Source organism: Vigna umbellata, chromosome 4, assembly GCF_029865625.1.
Source record: "Vigna umbellata cultivar VRB3 chromosome 4, Vumbellata_1.0, whole genome shotgun sequence".
In the NCBI taxonomy this organism is placed as follows: domain Eukaryota; kingdom Viridiplantae; phylum Streptophyta; class Magnoliopsida; order Fabales; family Fabaceae; genus Vigna; species Vigna umbellata.
The window spans coordinates 53,203,824-53,221,890 of NC_142168.1; the positions used below are offsets into that span (position 1 = coordinate 53,203,824).

Below are 18,067 nucleotides of genomic sequence, written 5' to 3' on the forward strand. Positions count from 1 at the left end.
AATATTATTCTTTTTAAATGATAGTATTTTACAGACTAAAACTAAAATATATTTTTTAACGTTAAATTTTATTAAATGACTATATAATGAAATATCATAAAAGAATAGTAATATAACAAAAATAATTAATATTATAGAAATATCAAATGACAAAAAATTAACAAACGTTTATTAAGAGTAACTTTTCTAGTATCATCTTTTATTATATTATAATAATTAATAAATATTAGTTTAATTTTTACATAATAAAATATAAATAATAAATATTTGATTAATAAAATAATTTTATGAGGCAACAAAATAAATATAAATAAAAAATTATTTTAAAATAAAATAAGTAGATAAAAATATAAAATAAATTATATACACATATAAAACAAAAAAATATAAATAAAAAATAAAAAATAAAAAATAAAATAAATAAAATAAAATAATTTCCGTACACATATAATAATAAAAGAAATATAAATAAAATAGAAAATAATAATATTAAATAATTAAATAGTTAATTTGTAAGATACTTATAATAAAATAAAATAAATATTAAAATAAATTTCAATTAAAAAGAACATGTATTGTTATACTATTCGATTTAAAAACTAGTACAATTCAGTTTAAAATTAGCATAGTTAGTAGTTCATTTCAGTTTATATTGTAGTTTAGTACAATTTAGTATTTGTCTGAATTGTTTTACAGTTCAGTTTAGACAAATTAGTTTTTAGTTCAGTATATATTTCAGTAGTACAGTGCAGTTCAGTTCTATTTGTCTACCCCTATCTTTGTGTACTTAGCTTGACTTTTTTACTATTTATTTATTTCTTCACGCTTTAGTCAATTACGTAGTGCTTAACTTCATATAATTATATAACTATATTGAAATCACCATTCTCATACTTTAGTTCAAATATATTACACTATTCTCATATTGTACTTTAGTTCAAATATATTAAAATTGAAATCGTGAATTACATATACATTTTTATTGAAAGTTAAGAACCGATCAATTAAGTTTATCTAACCAAAATCCTCGTAACAAAACACGACTTTAATATTATTAAGGTTTAATATCTTTAATGGTCCCTATTTTTGTGTTAGGTGTGTTAGATTTGGTCCGTGTTTTTTTTTTCTGTTCAATGTTGTCCTAAAGAATGCAATTTTGGTTCAATTTAGTTCTTTTTGCAAATGACGTTTAAGTCGTTAACGACAGACAGTCCAGGTGTGCACAAGATTAATGAGATGATATTTAACTTTTGCTACGTTACCATCTTCTTATGAACCTTCAACCCAAAATTGTAATCAAATCAAACACATTTAACAAAAATAGGGACCATAAGAGATATTAAATCTATTATTAAAAAGTGATATATCCTTCACGACTTTTGAATGAAGTCATGAACACAAACCCAAATCCGTAATAAATTTATAAAATAGTCCAGATGCCTAATTTTAAAAGAAAAAATTGACCTCTTTAGTACACAAACCGACTAAAAAGGTTAGGGTATTGAGAAAATATTAAAAATGAATTACATTTCATAATTTATTAAATATTACGTTCTGGTGTATCAAATATCAAATGAAATACCACTATATTTCTTTTAGACATCAAACATGTTTGTGTAATAATAGATGAAAACATTGTGTGCTCGTTGGTGAAGAATAGTTCGGTGAGGACCGTCATGAAACCATCATTTTCAACACCAGTCACACCTTTCCCTAATGGTCATCCTTTTCTATCTTCATTTTCTCCACACATTTCATTCCTTTTTGTACACCCAAACATCCATATGCTAAAACTTCATACTCTTGACCCACTAAAATCTTCTCTGCCCATTGCACTTGCTGGTGCCAATGGAGGGTACCCTCTTCCCCAATCGGCCAGTTTTACCAGCCCCTGCACCAAGACTAACCCAACAACCTTCAAAATTCAAGCCAAATTTTTTACCTCCACAATCTCCACCACCTCCTCCTCCTTCTTTCCAATTAGATTCACTTCTTCAACATCTTCAGCATCTTTCTTCAGTCCCCATCACCACTCCCACGCTAACCCTTGTGCCTGCTTCCAAGGATAACAGCACCCATTTTAATAACTCCCTCCATTCAAAGCAAAAGAAACCCTCTTTAGCTTCTGACCCTGTTGTTGAACAGGACCAGCTTGATGATGCAAAGTTTGGATTTTTATCTGACAAGGGTAAGTTGTTACTCAATTCAATTGTTGGGTCACCTTTGCATGAATTGAATGGTTTTTTCAACTCTGTTGAGTTTGAGTTGCTTGAGGTTGATTTTCTCAGCCTGTTGAAAGCTTTGGACCTTTCTGGGAACTGGGAGAGGGCTCTTTTGCTGTTTGAATGGGGCTGGTTGCATTTTGGGAGTGAGCAGAATTTGAGGTTGGACAATCAGGTTGTTGAATTGATGGTTCGGATATTGGGGAGAGAGTCACAGCATTCTATTGCATCCAAGTTGTTTGATTTAATTCCTGTGGAGCAATACTCACTTGATGTCCGTGCTTACACCACTGTTCTTCATGCTTATGCTCGCACTGGCAAGTATAAACGGGCAATTGTGTTGTTTGGAAAAATGAATGAGTTCGGTCTTGATCCTACTTTGGTCACTTACAATGTTATGCTTGATGTTTATGGCAAGATGGGTCGTTCTTGGAGTAGAATCTTGGAGTTGTTGGATGAAATGAGGAATAAAGGGCTTGAGTTTGATGAGTTTACTTGCAGCACCGTGATTTCTGCTTGTGGGAGAGAGGGTATGCTAGATGAAGCTAGGAAGTTTTTCGCTGAATTGAAATTGAATGGCTATAAACCAGGAACTGTTTCGTATAATACTATGCTGCAGGTTTTTGGGAAGGCTGGAATATACACTGAGGCTTTGAGCATCTTGAAAGAAATGGAGGATAATAATTGCCCTCCTGATTCGGTCACTTACAATGAGCTCGCGGCAACATATGTAAGAGCTGGGTTTCTCGACCAAGGGGAGGCTGTGATTGATACAATGACAAGCAAAGGAGTAATGCCAAATGCTATTACTTATACAACTGTAATAGATGCCTATGGTAAGGCGGGAAGGGAGGATGAGGCATTGAGGTTGTTCAGCCAGATGAAGGACTTGGGTTGTGCTCCTAATGTATACACTTACAACTCTGTTCTTGCCATGCTAGGCAAGAAGTCAAGAACAGAAGATGTCATTAATGTTCTCTGTGAGATGAAATTGAATGGATGTGCTCCTAATCGGGCTACGTGGAACACAATGCTTGTTGTATGCAGTGAGGAGGGTAAGCTCAATCATATTAATAGGGTCTTAAGGGAAATGAAAAACTCTGGATTTGAGCCTGACAAAGACACATTCAATACATTGATTAGTGCATATACTCGGTGTGGATCTGAAGTTGATTCTGCAAAAATGTATGGGGAAATGATTAAAGCAGGCTTTACACCATGTGTAACAACTTATAATTCTCTTCTAAATGCCCTTGCTCGGCTAGGCAATTGGAAAGCAGCAGAATCTGTCATTCTGGACATGCGGAGTAAGGGCTTCAAGCCTAATGAGACTTCATACTCACTGATGCTCCATTGTTATTCTAAGGCTGGGAATGTCAAGGGGATAGAGGTGATTGAGAAAGAAATTTATGATGGTCATGTCTTTTCTAGTTGGATTCTTTTGAGAACCCTTATACTATCAAACCACAAGTGCAGACACCATAGGGGAATGGAAAGGGCATTTGATAAATTGCACAAGTATGGATACAAACCTGATTTGGTTGTAATTAACTCCATGCTTTCAATGTATTCCCGGAACAAGATGTTTTCGAAGGCCCATGAAATGATGCATTTTATTTATGAAAATGGATTGCAGCCAAATCTTTTCACTTACAACTGCTTGATAGATTTGTATGTTCGAGAGGGTGAGTGTTGGAAAGCAGAAGAAATACTCAAGGGAATTCAAAACTCTGGTCCAGAGCCAGATGTTGTGTCTTATAATACTGTTATCAAGGGGTTTTGTAGAAAAGGGGTAATACAGGAGGCTATTAGAGTTCTCTCAGAGATGACCACTAAAGGGATTCAACCAACAATAGTTTCATACAATACTTTCTTGTCAGGCTATGTGGGGATGGAATTGTTTGATGAAGCAATTGAAGTCATTAGATTTATGATTGAGCACAATTGTAGGCCCAATGAACTAACTTACAAGATTGTAGTGGATGGTTATTGTAAAGCAGGGAAGCATGAGCAAGCAATGGACTTTGTGTCTAAGATAAAGGAGATGGATATCTCTCTTGATGATCGTTATGTAAAAATACTAGGTTCTTGTATTAGGGAGAGAATGGGGTCTGTTTTGTGAATTATTTTTTTGGGCTTCCTTTTTCTTTAATTGTTTATATATACATATAGTTAGTTCCTCAGCTATCAATTGTTGCAATTCTTTAGCATGGATCACATCTAGTCTACTGGGAAATCCATTTATACTACAGTTCTATAAGCTTAATAGCTGTGTCAATACATAACGTTATAAGTATATTGAATCCACCTACCAGGAATAAGTCCTCTGCTTGATTAAGTAACTAGAGGTTCTAAATTTTGATGTAAGAAAGTTTTTTGAATCTGTCATATGCTTGCTGTTGTAGATATTTTTCCAATAAAATTTCTAAGATTAAAAGGGTATCTTTGAGTCACTTTTCTCTTTTTTGTCCAAACCTGTTCTTATTATTCAGCAGTTACTTTCTCATTTAAAATCTAGGGAAGTTCTGAGAATTATTTTCAGAATGTTGAATTTGAAGAATATGCAAATTTGGAATCAAATCTTGAATGTAAAAGGTGTTGTTTCTGGTGATTGTTGACAGATAACTAATAACTAAAGATAAGGAATCCTGCACCCCGGTAGCCCTATGAAAATGATTTAACTACCCTTGATTAAAAAACCTAATATTTTCTCCTTCTTTCACAGCATCAGTGTCGCACCTCCATTGCCAGAACCCTGCAGTTCCATTGTCGGAAGCCTGACACAAAAACATGTATCAAGTTAGGTGGCATTATGCAATACAGATCATGAATTATAGAAGATCCACTTGCTAGCTTATATCCATGTGAGGATATATAGATATTGTTTGAGTGTTAGTCGGTATTTTAATTGGGTGATTGGACAAGAAAGCATTATATGTTAACCTATCGTACACTAAAAAAACTGTGATCATGCAGACTGAAAGTGAAGGCTTTGTTGGTTAGTTATAAATGAATGTCTTTCATGTTTGCCGAGTTCTTCAGCAGGTTGTCGGGTTACCAAGGTCTCCAGCCGAGCTGTCAAGCTCTTTGGTTGGGCTGGCGAGCTCCTTCAGTTCAACTGAGCTGTTTGTGAAGCTGCATTGCGAGAATCAGAACCTTTTTTTAAATAAGGTCTTGGTAGAGTGAAATAGATAGAGAAACAGACACAGTAGAACGAGTAGCAGAAATTTTCTTCTCTTGGTGCTTAGAGTGTAGGAGCTTTCATCTTCATCAAGAGTAGAGATAGAGAGTCTGAATATTGTTGAGGGTTCAACCAATAACGCTGAATATTTTGATCTTTATTGAGCGTAAAGTAGCCATTGGAGAGGGGAATGCTTCTGCTGTACAAAGAGAGAGCTGCGTGAGAGGAGTCCTGTGAGTACAAAGTGACCAAAAGATCCTTCAGTAAACCTCTTCGTACTATTTTTCTTCTTGAATCTAATGCTATTCCAAGTTTTTTTCCCTTAGTTCAATGTTGATTCTGTTTTACCGATTGCAAACTTATTTTCTTGCTCTTTATCTATCTGAATTTTAATTTCCAGCCTCTGTATCCTGTTACTGGGTTGATTTTAATGTTTTACCCAGTACAATTCAATTTTGTTACATCCGGCTCTTTACTGTTTCAGCACAATTTTACTCTTTCTTGATTCACGCTTAATTGTAGTTGCTGTAACCTTTTTGCCAATTACCCTTAATTCAGAATTAAGTTCTTGAATTGTTTGGGAAATTAAGTGGAAATCTGCAGAATTCTTGGTTTTTATTTGAAAACCATAAGGACCCCAAAGTCCTAAGTCTTTTGTAGTCAGGATTCCATTTAACACACCAACCAGAACAGAACTTTTAACTTTGGATCATGTTCAATTTTGCTGTTTTGTGAAGTTTATTTTCTTGGTTTATAGTGTAGTAGTAGGTACCCTGCCATGTTGATTTTCTTTTAGGCCAAGCATGATTCAGAATTGAGAATTTAATTTGTTTGGGGAATTGAATGAGAATCTGCACATATCAAGTTTCTGAAATAGAATCTGCAGACCCTAAGGTGGGCCTGTTTTTACCTAAAATGTATTCTCAATTGGCCAAATAGATCAAATACTCATTTCTGGGTTTTGCTCTGTTGAATGAGTTCTGTATTTTACTGTCATTGGTTTTTTCTTTTTTAATTCTGAACAATTTCTTTTGATTGTTGTCTTTACAACTTGTTTAGTATTGTGAGTAGTGGTTGCTTGCTAGTTTTGAATTTTTTGAAAGCTTGTCTATATCCAGTAGTCTATAGCATCATATTTACAGTGTATTTATTCTGCATCTGTATCATACTTCTGATTTTAAGTTTCTTACACTAAATGCATTTTAAAATTTCAGATTCATGTATTCTTAAACATACACAATTAGAAAAGAATTCATATTCACTTTTTTTTCCAATTGTATTTTCATCTTAGCAAAGATAAATTATACACACTGTCATAATGTATTCATCATTATTATTATATGAATACAAATTATATTATAAAACCAATATTACAAAATCAAAATTTATGTATCCTTGAATTAATTTTTATTTTGTTCATTCTCTCAAATCAACTAAAATTTAATCTCAACATTTTTAATTAATCATTTTAAATTACTTTTCTCTAATTTTGATTTCAATTCTTAATTTTGTTTTAATTTTTTTCTCACTTGTTTTAAAGAAAAAAAAACTATAAATATCTTCTTAAAATTCAGTGTTTTGGAATCAGAAGAATTTTCGTTTCCGAAAAAAAATCACACATAAATTAACTTATTTATAGAAAAAACATTTTTCAACATTTGAAGAGACCATTAAAATAAATTATTTATTTTCCAAAATGATCAGTAATGCATGAACATGGACAATAAGCCATCAGTGTAGTATTTATTAGTAACACGTGAAGCCTTTGTCCTTTGAGTTGGTTTTCAATAAAATCTCTCAATCATGTTCTTTTGGAGGTTTAATTCACTGTCTCAAAAGTATCTTCCATTGGAGTGATGCTTCCAACTCATGCCGACCCACCAATTAGTATGATAACAACTATTGCTTGACCTAATCAAGTTTGCTCAAAAGTCTTGGACCATTAATTAAGCAGAGATCAAAAGTTGTACCAACCCTAAACCCTACTCTTCCTCACATTAAATTCAAAATCTCATTTCAACCCCACCATAACGGGGCTCCCTCTTTCACCTGATTAATCACGCATAAATTGATATGTTATTTCAAGAAATTAAATATAATCTATCAATAATATTATCATAACAAATATTTTATCTTCCTATATTATCTTAGGTTGTCTTTGGATAACTTTTCTATAAGCACTTGTAAAGAAAAAATATGTGCAAAATATTTTTAGAAAACATTATATTAAAGTTATTTGATATATAAATTAAAAAATAGATTTTGAAAATGTTGATATGAAACTTTTTCGAAATAATTATGATGAACTTGTATTATATGTGGTCGAGGACTCCTAACCATTCTAGGTATAGTTTTTAATCAGATTATCCAATATAAATGAGATCTTACCACTTATCGAACTAGATACCAAGTTTCAGGTATTAAATATTGAAGACCATGGGTTGGATTGCTTGGTTAAATGTCAAGCATTGGACACTGAATACTGAGTACCATGTACTATGTCTCACACACTAAAATATGCATCTTTTTTATAACCATGTTGCTAACTAATCTAGGTACTGCTTGCTTATAAGTGCCTTCGTATGTCTGCCAGAGATATTTTCCTGCTAGATAACTTAGTCAAAAGAAAACAGGTGTAGCTTCTCACAGGTAAGTTGGTTATTAGACCTTTGAGCCAATACACCTATAACTAAGGCTCAATCATGGTGAGCAAAATATTCCTATAAATATTATTTTATCCATGATTTATTTTTACTTTTTCTGTTAATCCAAATTTTGACCAAAATCTTTAACTTGAAGTAAAAGAATCAATAGAGTAAAGGAAAACTTTACTCAATTCCGGAATAACAAAACTAATTTTTTTGTATGGATGAATTTATTCAACATTTTTCTCCTAAATATTTTTATAAAATAATTCATCCATATTGATTCGTTTTAGATAACATGTCTTTGTTTTAGAGCAACAATTGAATTCGCTCACAATGTGAGTATTCTTAAACTCTTCACCGTGAAGGCATAAACCTAGATATTATGGACCGTCTGAAATAAGAGTCTCAATCTTAGGGTGAATACAATAAATCAAATAGGATGAATAATAATTGTTTCTAAGTATATCATCATTGTAATCAACATATACACTTTGAAATTTTTTCCAGCTTAAGTCTCTATTCAACTTTTGCAAGAAGACATACTTATTTGCTTTCTAAAACTATTGTACTGAGTTAAATAAACATAGAAATGCAATAAAATAAGACTTCATTATAACTTTCGTCCTATTAGTTATTTATTTTGTTTAATTTGATATCTCTATTGATAAAATGTTTAATCTATTCACTTAATTTTAAAATGAAACAATGTGACTCTTTGAAGGTTCAATAGAGATTTTGAAATTTTCAAAATACAATATTGTGACTCTGTTATAATTGATATCACAAGTTTTATAAATTCTCACTGCACATTCGTTATAAATTACATTAGTCAAGTGAAACTATGAACATTTGTTTATTAATGATTTTATTAATTGAACAAAAATAATTAGATTGTTGCACTTTTAGAAATTGAGAGTTGATTAATCTTTTATTAATAATAAGATTATATGGAATAAATTAATACTAAGATCAAATGGAATAAGGTACTTAAGCCATGAAAATAATCTAAGTTCGTAATAACCCACAAAGCATTACAAATATCTAATAAAACATTATTTAACTAAACAATTCATTACAACACAATAAAAAGTCCAACCCGAAGGCTCAATCCGATGAACTCAAACTGTCCTTGATCCACTGGATTGGCAAATTATGTGGATTGAAAGATTGATTCATGTAATCTAACCCAACTCTCTTCAAATTAAATGAGTTGTTCCAATGGATTCAACTCATTTTGACATCTTACACCTAGGGTTATTGGACATGAATATTCAAATATCTCCCAGGTTATCACATAACGACTGATGGTCAAGGAAAATTTTACCATGCTAGTTGATCAGCGTAACATCTAGATATTGTGTTAAGGTGGTGGTACGCAAGACTTTATCTGCAGTGTGTGAATCCCGATGACACAGCTGCAGCAAGCTTCCATGTTATAGTGACCAAAAATGATACTGACAGCATCCTAGAATGCAAACTCACGTAAAAATTGCCTACTCTAAAAATTTCCAGCATCATAATGAAGGAAAAGAGCCAAGTTAGTATCATTTTATTAAGGGATTAATGAGAATAGTAACCATTCGTAAATGAGAAGTAAGCAGGATATTCTATGCTTAAAAATGACTAAAATAGTAGGACAACCATAGTTTCCTGTGATAAGCAGATTTCTCTGACCGAAAATTTCAAACGACAAGAATGTGAAAGATAGATGTTTTGTACAAGTTACCTGAAAGTGTTCAACCGTTGTAAAAGATAGGTCTTCCATTGTAACTGAGCTCCTTACTTTCTCCCAAATATTTGAAGAAGAAAGATAGTGCAGTTTTATCATTGTGATTGTCTCTCTTAACCAACCACTCGTCATAGAGTTGGATATTTACATCCCTATCAGAAATTGTGATCCATAGTTACTAAAAGGAGGTTATCAGCACCTATATATAATTTACTTCCATGAAGTATGTTGTTCAAATAAATGAACACAAACTGTGAAAACAAAACCACAGATACAGATGTGAATGAAGTTTTACAAAGAAAATCAACAAACCTTTTCAAGGCAAGAACTTCATAGTTTCTCCGAAGGTAATCAGCATGGTTTTTAAGGGCATCCTGTGCATATGGTCTACCTACTGTCCTTATTGCAGCCGCATTTAATAAAGTTTCCAAGGAACCATGTTTTTTAATAAGTTTCATAGCAGTCTTCCGACCAAAACTAGGGACCAGATGCTGGATACCAGGAACGCCGTCTACTTCATCACCTACAATACATCCTACACAATCACAGCATACATAAACCAAAATGTTAATCAAAATGGCTTCACCGTTCAGCCATTAAGTAAAACAACTTTAAAAAGGGCCAGAAAAATTCCTCTCGGTTGAATTTTATCTCTACAACCACGTTCTAGTTCTTCATGCTACAAAAGTTCTATTGAAACAAAATACTTTAGTTGAAAATCCCATTAAAGGCCACCCAATCAACATAATTTTTAACATAAAGCTTAGTCAAAAGAATTAAAATGATAAATTTGTAAGTTGGCTCAGCCTCGCCTTATTTTATATATTAAAAACGGATACTGATGCTAAAATGTCGACAATGAACATATCAAAAAGAAATAAAGTTTAATGTACGCTATACTCACTAAAACTCAGATCAGATTCTGGGTCGCAATTATACTGATCCCTGTAGTGCCTCAGGGTGTAGAATGACCACCTTTGTAACTCTGGCAAAGGCATAACTATTTGCACATCTTCAGATATAAGCTGCTTGAAATCCTTATCAGGGGAGCCAATAACCACTCGAAACCCTTTATTGACAACTTGTCCAGCTAGAGTAGCTACAACATCATCAGCCTCATGACCATCAACTTTTATAACCTGCATGGTTTCATCTTGTCACTAATGAATTATATGATTGAATAAAAAGTATATTGACCTTTTCACTTTTGCATACATTTATGAGAATGATATGTGCATATTATTCTTAAGTGATTGATAAACATAAACAATAACTTTAAGAATGCTTGAAATAGAAGGAATGGTATCATTTTCCTAACAAGTTTCCATATTGTTACTTACCTGCAATTATAATTTTGCAATGAAATAAAAATGAAGACATATGATACCAGAGAAACTGATTCTCACACATGACTAAGGAATCATGTGTTAATAGTAAAAGCAAATCAATGTTCTCCTTCTCCTGTTAGTTACGCAGTCAACATTCCAATTTCCATCAAATGGGAGCAATGGGAAAGTGGATCTGATAGGTTTCTGGATAGGAAACCTATCTAAAATGCACTATGTTACGTATTCGAGTATGGAACGTAACTAGAATATTTCCTCACTCTCACAAATAAGGAACAATGGAAAATAGCTGAATAAACCTCTTTTATTGAATTGAAATAACTGAATAACAAAAGTAAACAATAATTGGGAGCAGGATCTCCGTCAGTTACCTGAGAGCATAACCTCTCTTACAAAACTCACAAATCAAAAGCATACCCTTAACTCTAGGTTTCCCCTTTATTTGTACTAATTAATTTTGTTGAAGTATAATGTCATTATTTTAATATTAATACTTATGTTAGGGTTTTTTTAGGGGCTTCCCGCCTTTTTATCTTTCAGAACTATTGTCTTCTATAAATACAGTAGTAAAGTGTATCAGTTTTCCTTAATCAAAATATAAGACTCTTCATTTTCTCTCAACTTCAAGTTGGTATCAAGAGCCAACTCTTTGTCTTCTTCGTCTATCGTCGGCGGCATCGTCTCACTGTCAGTTCTGTCGTTCGCTCCGCTGTCCACCGCTGTCGCCGTCGTCGTCCGCCGCCCAACGTCGCTTTCTCCGGCAAAGTCAAGGGTTAGGTGCGCCTTGAGAAGCGCAACCCAACCCTGGTGGTCCCGTTCTCTGAAGCCTCCACACCAGCCGCCACGCGCTGCTTCTTTCTGGCCAGTCCGCCGCCACCGCTGAACGTTGTTTTCTCCGGCGAAGTCAAGGGTTAGGTGTGCCTTGAGAAGCACAACCCAACCCTAGTGGTCCCGTCCTCCGAAGCCTCCGCACCAGCCGTCACGTGTCACTTCTTTCCGGCTAGTCTCGGCCGCGTGTTTTGCACGCGCCACCTTCCCGGTGTCAGAGTTTCACCGCGTCACTGCAGATCGTCTTGTCGGGGCTTCTTGAGTGTGTTTTGGTTCCTGTTTCTCCATTTCGTTGGCTTGGGCTCATACCTAGGGTTTTCTTCCTCACGTTTTTGAAACCCTAAGTCCCATTTCTTCTCTAAGTTTAAAATGGCTTCTTCTACTGGAAGTAATTCCTCTTTATCTACTATCCCTATCATTACATCTGCAAAACTGAATTGGAAAAATTATTTATCATGGTCCTCTGCTGTGGAATTGTGGTTTCTTGGTCAAGGACACCATAATCACCTTGAACAAGATATTTCTATGGTCCCAGATGAAGAACAATCTTAGTGGCAGAAATTAGACTTTCAGTTATGTGCTGTTTTGTGGCAATCAGTTGAGCAAGAGGTTCTAGATATCTTGAGACCCTATAAGACATGCTCCTCTTTTTGGAAAAGGGCCCAAGATATTTTTGCTAATGATGTTCAATGTCTTTTTGATGCAACCCAAAGAGCAACTTCTCTCAAACAAGTCAACCATGATATGGTTTCCCATGTAGCAAAAGCTCGGGCTGCGGTAGAAGAGTAAAAGGACTTCTTTGTAGCTGATTCATTAGAAAATCTCAACAAAAAGCTTGACAAGTTTTACATGGTCCTAATTTTGAAAAGTTTACACTTTGATTTTAATCATGTACGTGATCAAGTTTTAGCTGGTGATCAAATCCCGTCAATGGATGGCTTAGTTACTCGACTCCTTCGAGTACCTATTGGTAAAGGAAGAGAATTTAAGTGATGCTATTCAAAAATCAGCAATGGTGACACCGCAAGGAAGAGGAGGAGGTAGGAGCAATCAAGGAGGACGTGGTGGTCGAAGTGGACGTCCTCAATGCTCATATTGTAAGAGAATGGGTCATACCCAAGATAAATGTTATTCCTTGCATGGCTTTTATTAAGAAGTGTGAGAAATAGAGAAGATTGGGAGAAAATATCCCCTTGTGTATTATCGTACACATAGGGTAGTTTATTTATATTGTAAGATATGGGCCAATGCCCTTAATACAAAATAGGCTGAGCCCAAATAACAGAAACACACATCTTAACATCTAACACTCCCCCTCAAGCTGGAGCATATAAATCATATGTTCCAAGCTTGTTACAAAGATAATCAACTCTAGGTCCTCGTAAGGACTTAGTGAATATGTCTGTCAACTGGTTGCTTGAGTTAACGAACTCAACTCTACCTCCTACCTTTCTTCTCCTTCTCATTACCTCCCAACCCTTATCATTACCTCCCACCTTATACCCTAACATTACATATCCTATCATGAAGCACCACTGCAGAAACAACCTTCTCCTCAAGGTTGAAGTCTAGAAATTGGTCCTTAATTGTTGCAACAACTTTTGGACGTGACTACCTTAAGGCTTCCTTTCTGCCCTTGGATTAACACTTGTTGCAAGACTTGATCTCCCATTAGTAGTTTCATCAAACTTGGGGAAGATTCATCAGCTTTGGTGGCCTTCTTCCCATCACATCTACCAAATAGCTTGGTAGGTAGAAGCAAGCACTTCACTTTTGCAAGATCGTAATGATAGACCTGAAGACTAGCAAGAAACCCTGCAATTGCACTAGCATCCCTCAGAAGTTTCTTCCTCAAAGTAACTTGTGGTTGAGAAGGGTATCTCTATATGTTAAATGGAATCCATCCCAACCAAGAAGATTTCTGAAAAATATCTTCTTCATCATCTCTACTTATCCCTTCACTGTCTTTAGAGTTAACGAGCTCTTCAAGGTCAATTGTCAAAACAACTTGACCATCCTCTAATGTTAAAACCTCTAAATCAGAATACTCAAACCATGGATAGCAATGCAATATTTCCCATACAAGAAATCTTGTGTCCATTTCTAACGTATCAGACACCTTCATGAACTGCCAAACAGAATTATTCCCCGTCTTTGTGCAGATAGCCAATTCTTTCCACACGGTCTTGGTTGGGTCCTTTTGATTCACCACAACCATCTTGTATCTCACCCAAACATCTTTATCTGGAACACTGCCAACAGCCTGGTCATTCTCTAAATAAATACATATAGTGTCAAACGACTTGTACACACCAATTTGAAGTTCCTTCCAGCAGCTTGAAAGAATTTACAGAACATTTTTCGTGTCTTCATTATTTCCTTGAAAGTGAGGAAATTCTCAACTTTCCATGTAAATGAACTTCTTTTGCGAGAATTATCCAAAGAAGAGCCATTGTTGCTCAACTCAAAATCATGCTTAGTAAAATCTTCATCCAAGAATATGATATAGTCCTGGACAAGAAAACCTGAATCTTGTTCAAAGAGATTAGTGAGTATCACAAACTCACGCCAACCCCAATCCTTTGCAACTCTTGAGTAGCAGTTCTGAGATTCCTCGGTGACAGATTTATTCTCCATTTTTTGGTTCACAACAGATAAACAATTCCAATCTCTCTAACTATTAGTTTCTAATACATAGGAAACTTCTAAGAACTATAACTTCGTCCCTTGTTATAAGACACTCTCCAAATTGTTATTACATTATTTGTTTTACAAAAATGCCCTTAATTATTCAATAATGTTCTGGGCAACAAAAAGTAAATTCGTTTGTTAGACTCTCGTGAGGAAAGGGATATATCACTAGCCAAAACCTCCCTCATTCAGTCCACTTATTGGCATAGAACGCAGAAAGTCATTGTTTAAGAGGAGATAAAATGATTAATTAGGTGGAATGACTTTAAGACAATGGATGTCTAGTAATGTCAATAGTAATTGTTGACAAATTATACATATTTCTGATAAAATTAACACGCTAACTGCTAACTAAGTTTTTTAATTCCTGTGAATTAGTTGAAGGGATAGGTGTGGGATCAGAGGATGCATTTATTGTAGACTTTTGAAACATAATTTCTCTTGGACTAATCTTTAAAAATCTGACTCGTAGAATCCAAAAGTGCCCAGCTAGTTGTTTCTGGTCTAATGAGCTCCAAGCAAAAAAAATTAATCATGAACCTAAATGCAAGAACGGGTATTGGATATAAATAAACCAGTCATGAAACTTCATATTTAGGGAGTCAGTCATATCAACAATCAAATGTAAACACGTGTTTCTGTATGAGAAATTTTGTACCTCGATTTGTATGGTTTACCTCAAGAAGTGCTTATGGTTTACCACAAAAAAAAATGGCTTAATAGCCTATTTTGTCCCCAGTTTCGCTCGAAAATGTCAAATTAGTCCATTCTTTAAAAAATGCGTCAATTACGTCCTCACTTAATAAAATTTGCATCAATGAAATCCCTTCCGTTAAATTCGTACAAACAGCGTTAATTAAAGAAAAAGAAAAATAATTAACGCCGTTTGTACGGATTTAACAGAAGGGATTTCATTGATACAAATTTTATTAAGTGAGGACGTAATTGACGCATTTTTTAAAGGATTGACTAATTTGACATTTTCGAGCGAAACTAGGGACAAAATAGGGTATTAAGCCAAAAAAAATTAAGTAGTAGTGCAAGTATCACAGAACATTCGGGATCCAATTAATCTCCAAAAAGTCAGTAAACATATTGTCATTCACTACTATCTATTCGGACTATGGTCATTTCACATATTAAGTCACACACTTACTACCTTCATGTCAACTAATGATTCCATGTAGTAATTTAAGTGTATGATGGTTCAATGTATCAGGGTTTCTTGTAGTTAATTTTGGGATTTATATTCAACCAAAAGATAGTCTTGAATATCCTAATAGAAAAAGTTAAAAATACATTAAAAGATTAAGGACAATAATCAGAAATGCGCAAAACATAAAGATATTCTATATAAGATCCTAATAACTTATAATTGCAAATGTAGACAGTAAATTGATAAGATCCTAATAACTTATAATTGCAAATGTAGACAGTAAATTGATCTAGCGTTCCAGATTATATTTGAATAACAAAAATAGCATCATTCAACAATTTCCCTGCCAAGCACATCCAAATTTGTAGCCTGTGTATGTTTATGTTTCTAATGGCCTTACAACAGATTTCTGTTCTGCAAACTCATCTACATACCCAGAAACTAGTGATACGTTTAAGATTTAAAAAAACTCTTTTTTATGTTAAAATAGTATAGAAATTTGGTAAAGATACAGTTGTTTACTTGAAAACCCTCCCAAATGGAATACATCGAAGAATTAAACATAACTTTTCTGTTAAACTTGGGGTTCCGAATTAGATTTGTGGATTGGGAGAATAACTAATTTTGAACTAGTAGGAAGTCAAGCATGCATCACTTTCAATGTAAGTTTTAGCAGCATTAATCATATATCATAAAAATGAAGCACATTACTCGTCAAAAAATAAAATTATAGACAAGTACATCATTTTATAATAGCAATGACACAGCAACTCACTGGCACGTTGCATTTTCCAAGAACATCATTTATAACTTGATGAGACCTCCCAACATGGCCACTTGACATGTGTCTCATGAACTTTTTCCTATGTGCTTTATATGAAGGTAGCAACTTTCTGCGATGCTCGCTGCCTCCTTCTCCATCAATAACCTGCTCAATCATTTCAATACTTTAAGAGAGAAAAGAAAAGAGGAAAAGAACATAAAAGAAGTCACAGCAAATGAAATACAATACCGAATGAAATTTTTATTTTCATAGCATAAAAATATTCTGAATGAGAATTCAAAAGAAATGCCTATGCAGCAGTAAATGGTTCAGAGTCACCAAACTATGGAAATTATATGTATGCATCGTAAGTATTCATTCCATCAACAAATTAAATGATTGAAATTACATACAGGCACTATAAGTATTCACTCCACCATCACATTTGTCGTAACACACGAAAATTTTATCAAAAAATGCATATTGGAAGAAACTGCATCAGGCTTAAGTGAGATTTCCATAAATTAGTCCTTGAAGTCCACGAACTTCATGCGTAATTAACAGAGAACTAATATGACTTCAAGAACTAATATAAGTTATTAGAATTGGAATGTGAAAGTTTTGCTGCTAGCCGTAGCCTTACCCAGCTCAAAGAGGATTTACTGCAGAAAAAACCGAAGCCCTCTACAAAAAACTGCAATTTGAATTTTACCTTTATTCGTAAATTAAAATTAAGTTATGCATAAACGAAAATTAATTACTCACAATTATAACAGAAAACTAATAAAAGACAGTAATTACAGAAAGCTAAACCACGGTAAAAGAAAGCTCAGTAACAGCAACTAACTATCTAACTACTACTAGCTTGTATCAGCATCTCCAATATTCTCTAAAAAGATTGTTTTTAACACTTTAACTAAGAAGGGTGTTTTACTTTATTCTTTTCTTCTTTCAAATGTTCATAGGGAAATTCAACCCATTTGACCTTAATAAGGACGGGTGTAGTAAGGTTAGTTTGAAATTCCAATAAGAGAACCCACTACCAAAAGGTAAGTAAGCCCTTGCCTCTAAATTCATTCGTTCACAAACAAATAGAGTTAGAGAGATTACAGCAATGACGGGGTCAGTGAGGCTGACTTGATAGAGAAACAGAGAGAGCCACCGCCCGAAGGAGTGCAAGCTGGGCTTGCTTCCTTCGTAACAGAGCGGGTTAACGTCCAAAAAGAACACCCTCTTCTTCTTTTCAGAGAGAGGCTGCGCGCAACGTGTTTGATCAAATGACTCACTGAAAAGCACCTTCTCTGTTTTCGCGGTCGCTGTCTTTTGAGTTCTGCAGGATGCGGAGAAGGTCGGGTAGCGCTTGCAAGGGAAACGAGGCTGAACGTAAGGTTGTGTCAACAGACTCATTTGTAACGTTTGCATCTTTCTCTCTTATGGTAGGAACATCGTGGCTAACGTCTCTACACTCGCTTCGTGCAATGGTGCAATTGAGAAGTTAGGAAA

At 34.3% G+C, this 18,067-nt stretch overlaps 2 protein-coding genes across 3 annotated transcripts; one reads left to right on the forward strand and one right to left on the reverse strand.

Annotated features, from left to right (window-relative positions):
* Positions 1-1,699: 1,699 nt before the first annotated feature.
* Positions 1,700-4,409, forward strand: LOC124826836 (uncharacterized). Its single transcript, XM_047299781.2, has one exon. It carries the CDS (start codon positions 1,849-1,851, stop codon positions 4,342-4,344), a length of 2,496 nt encoding a protein of 831 aa, XP_047155737.1. The 5' UTR covers positions 1,700-1,848; the 3' UTR covers positions 4,345-4,409.
* A 4,629-nt stretch (positions 4,410-9,038) lies between these two features.
* On the reverse strand, positions 9,039-18,067 carry LOC124826835 (5'-3' exonuclease family protein). Of its 2 annotated transcripts, none has more exons than XM_088113640.1 (6): positions 17,675-18,067; positions 16,577-16,729; positions 10,685-10,919; positions 10,093-10,315; positions 9,778-9,932; positions 9,039-9,466 (listed from the first exon to the last, which is right to left on the reverse strand). In XM_088113640.1, the coding sequence occupies exons 1-5, from the start codon at positions 17,984-17,986 to the stop codon at positions 9,788-9,790; spliced, it is 1,068 nt and encodes a 355-aa protein (XP_087969766.1). In that variant the 5' UTR covers positions 17,987-18,067; the 3' UTR covers positions 9,039-9,466; positions 9,778-9,787. The 2 variants fall into 2 exon arrangements, with proteins under 2 accessions (XP_087969766.1, XP_047155736.1); XM_047299780.2 differs by having other exon boundaries at positions 9,039-9,549; positions 17,675-18,066.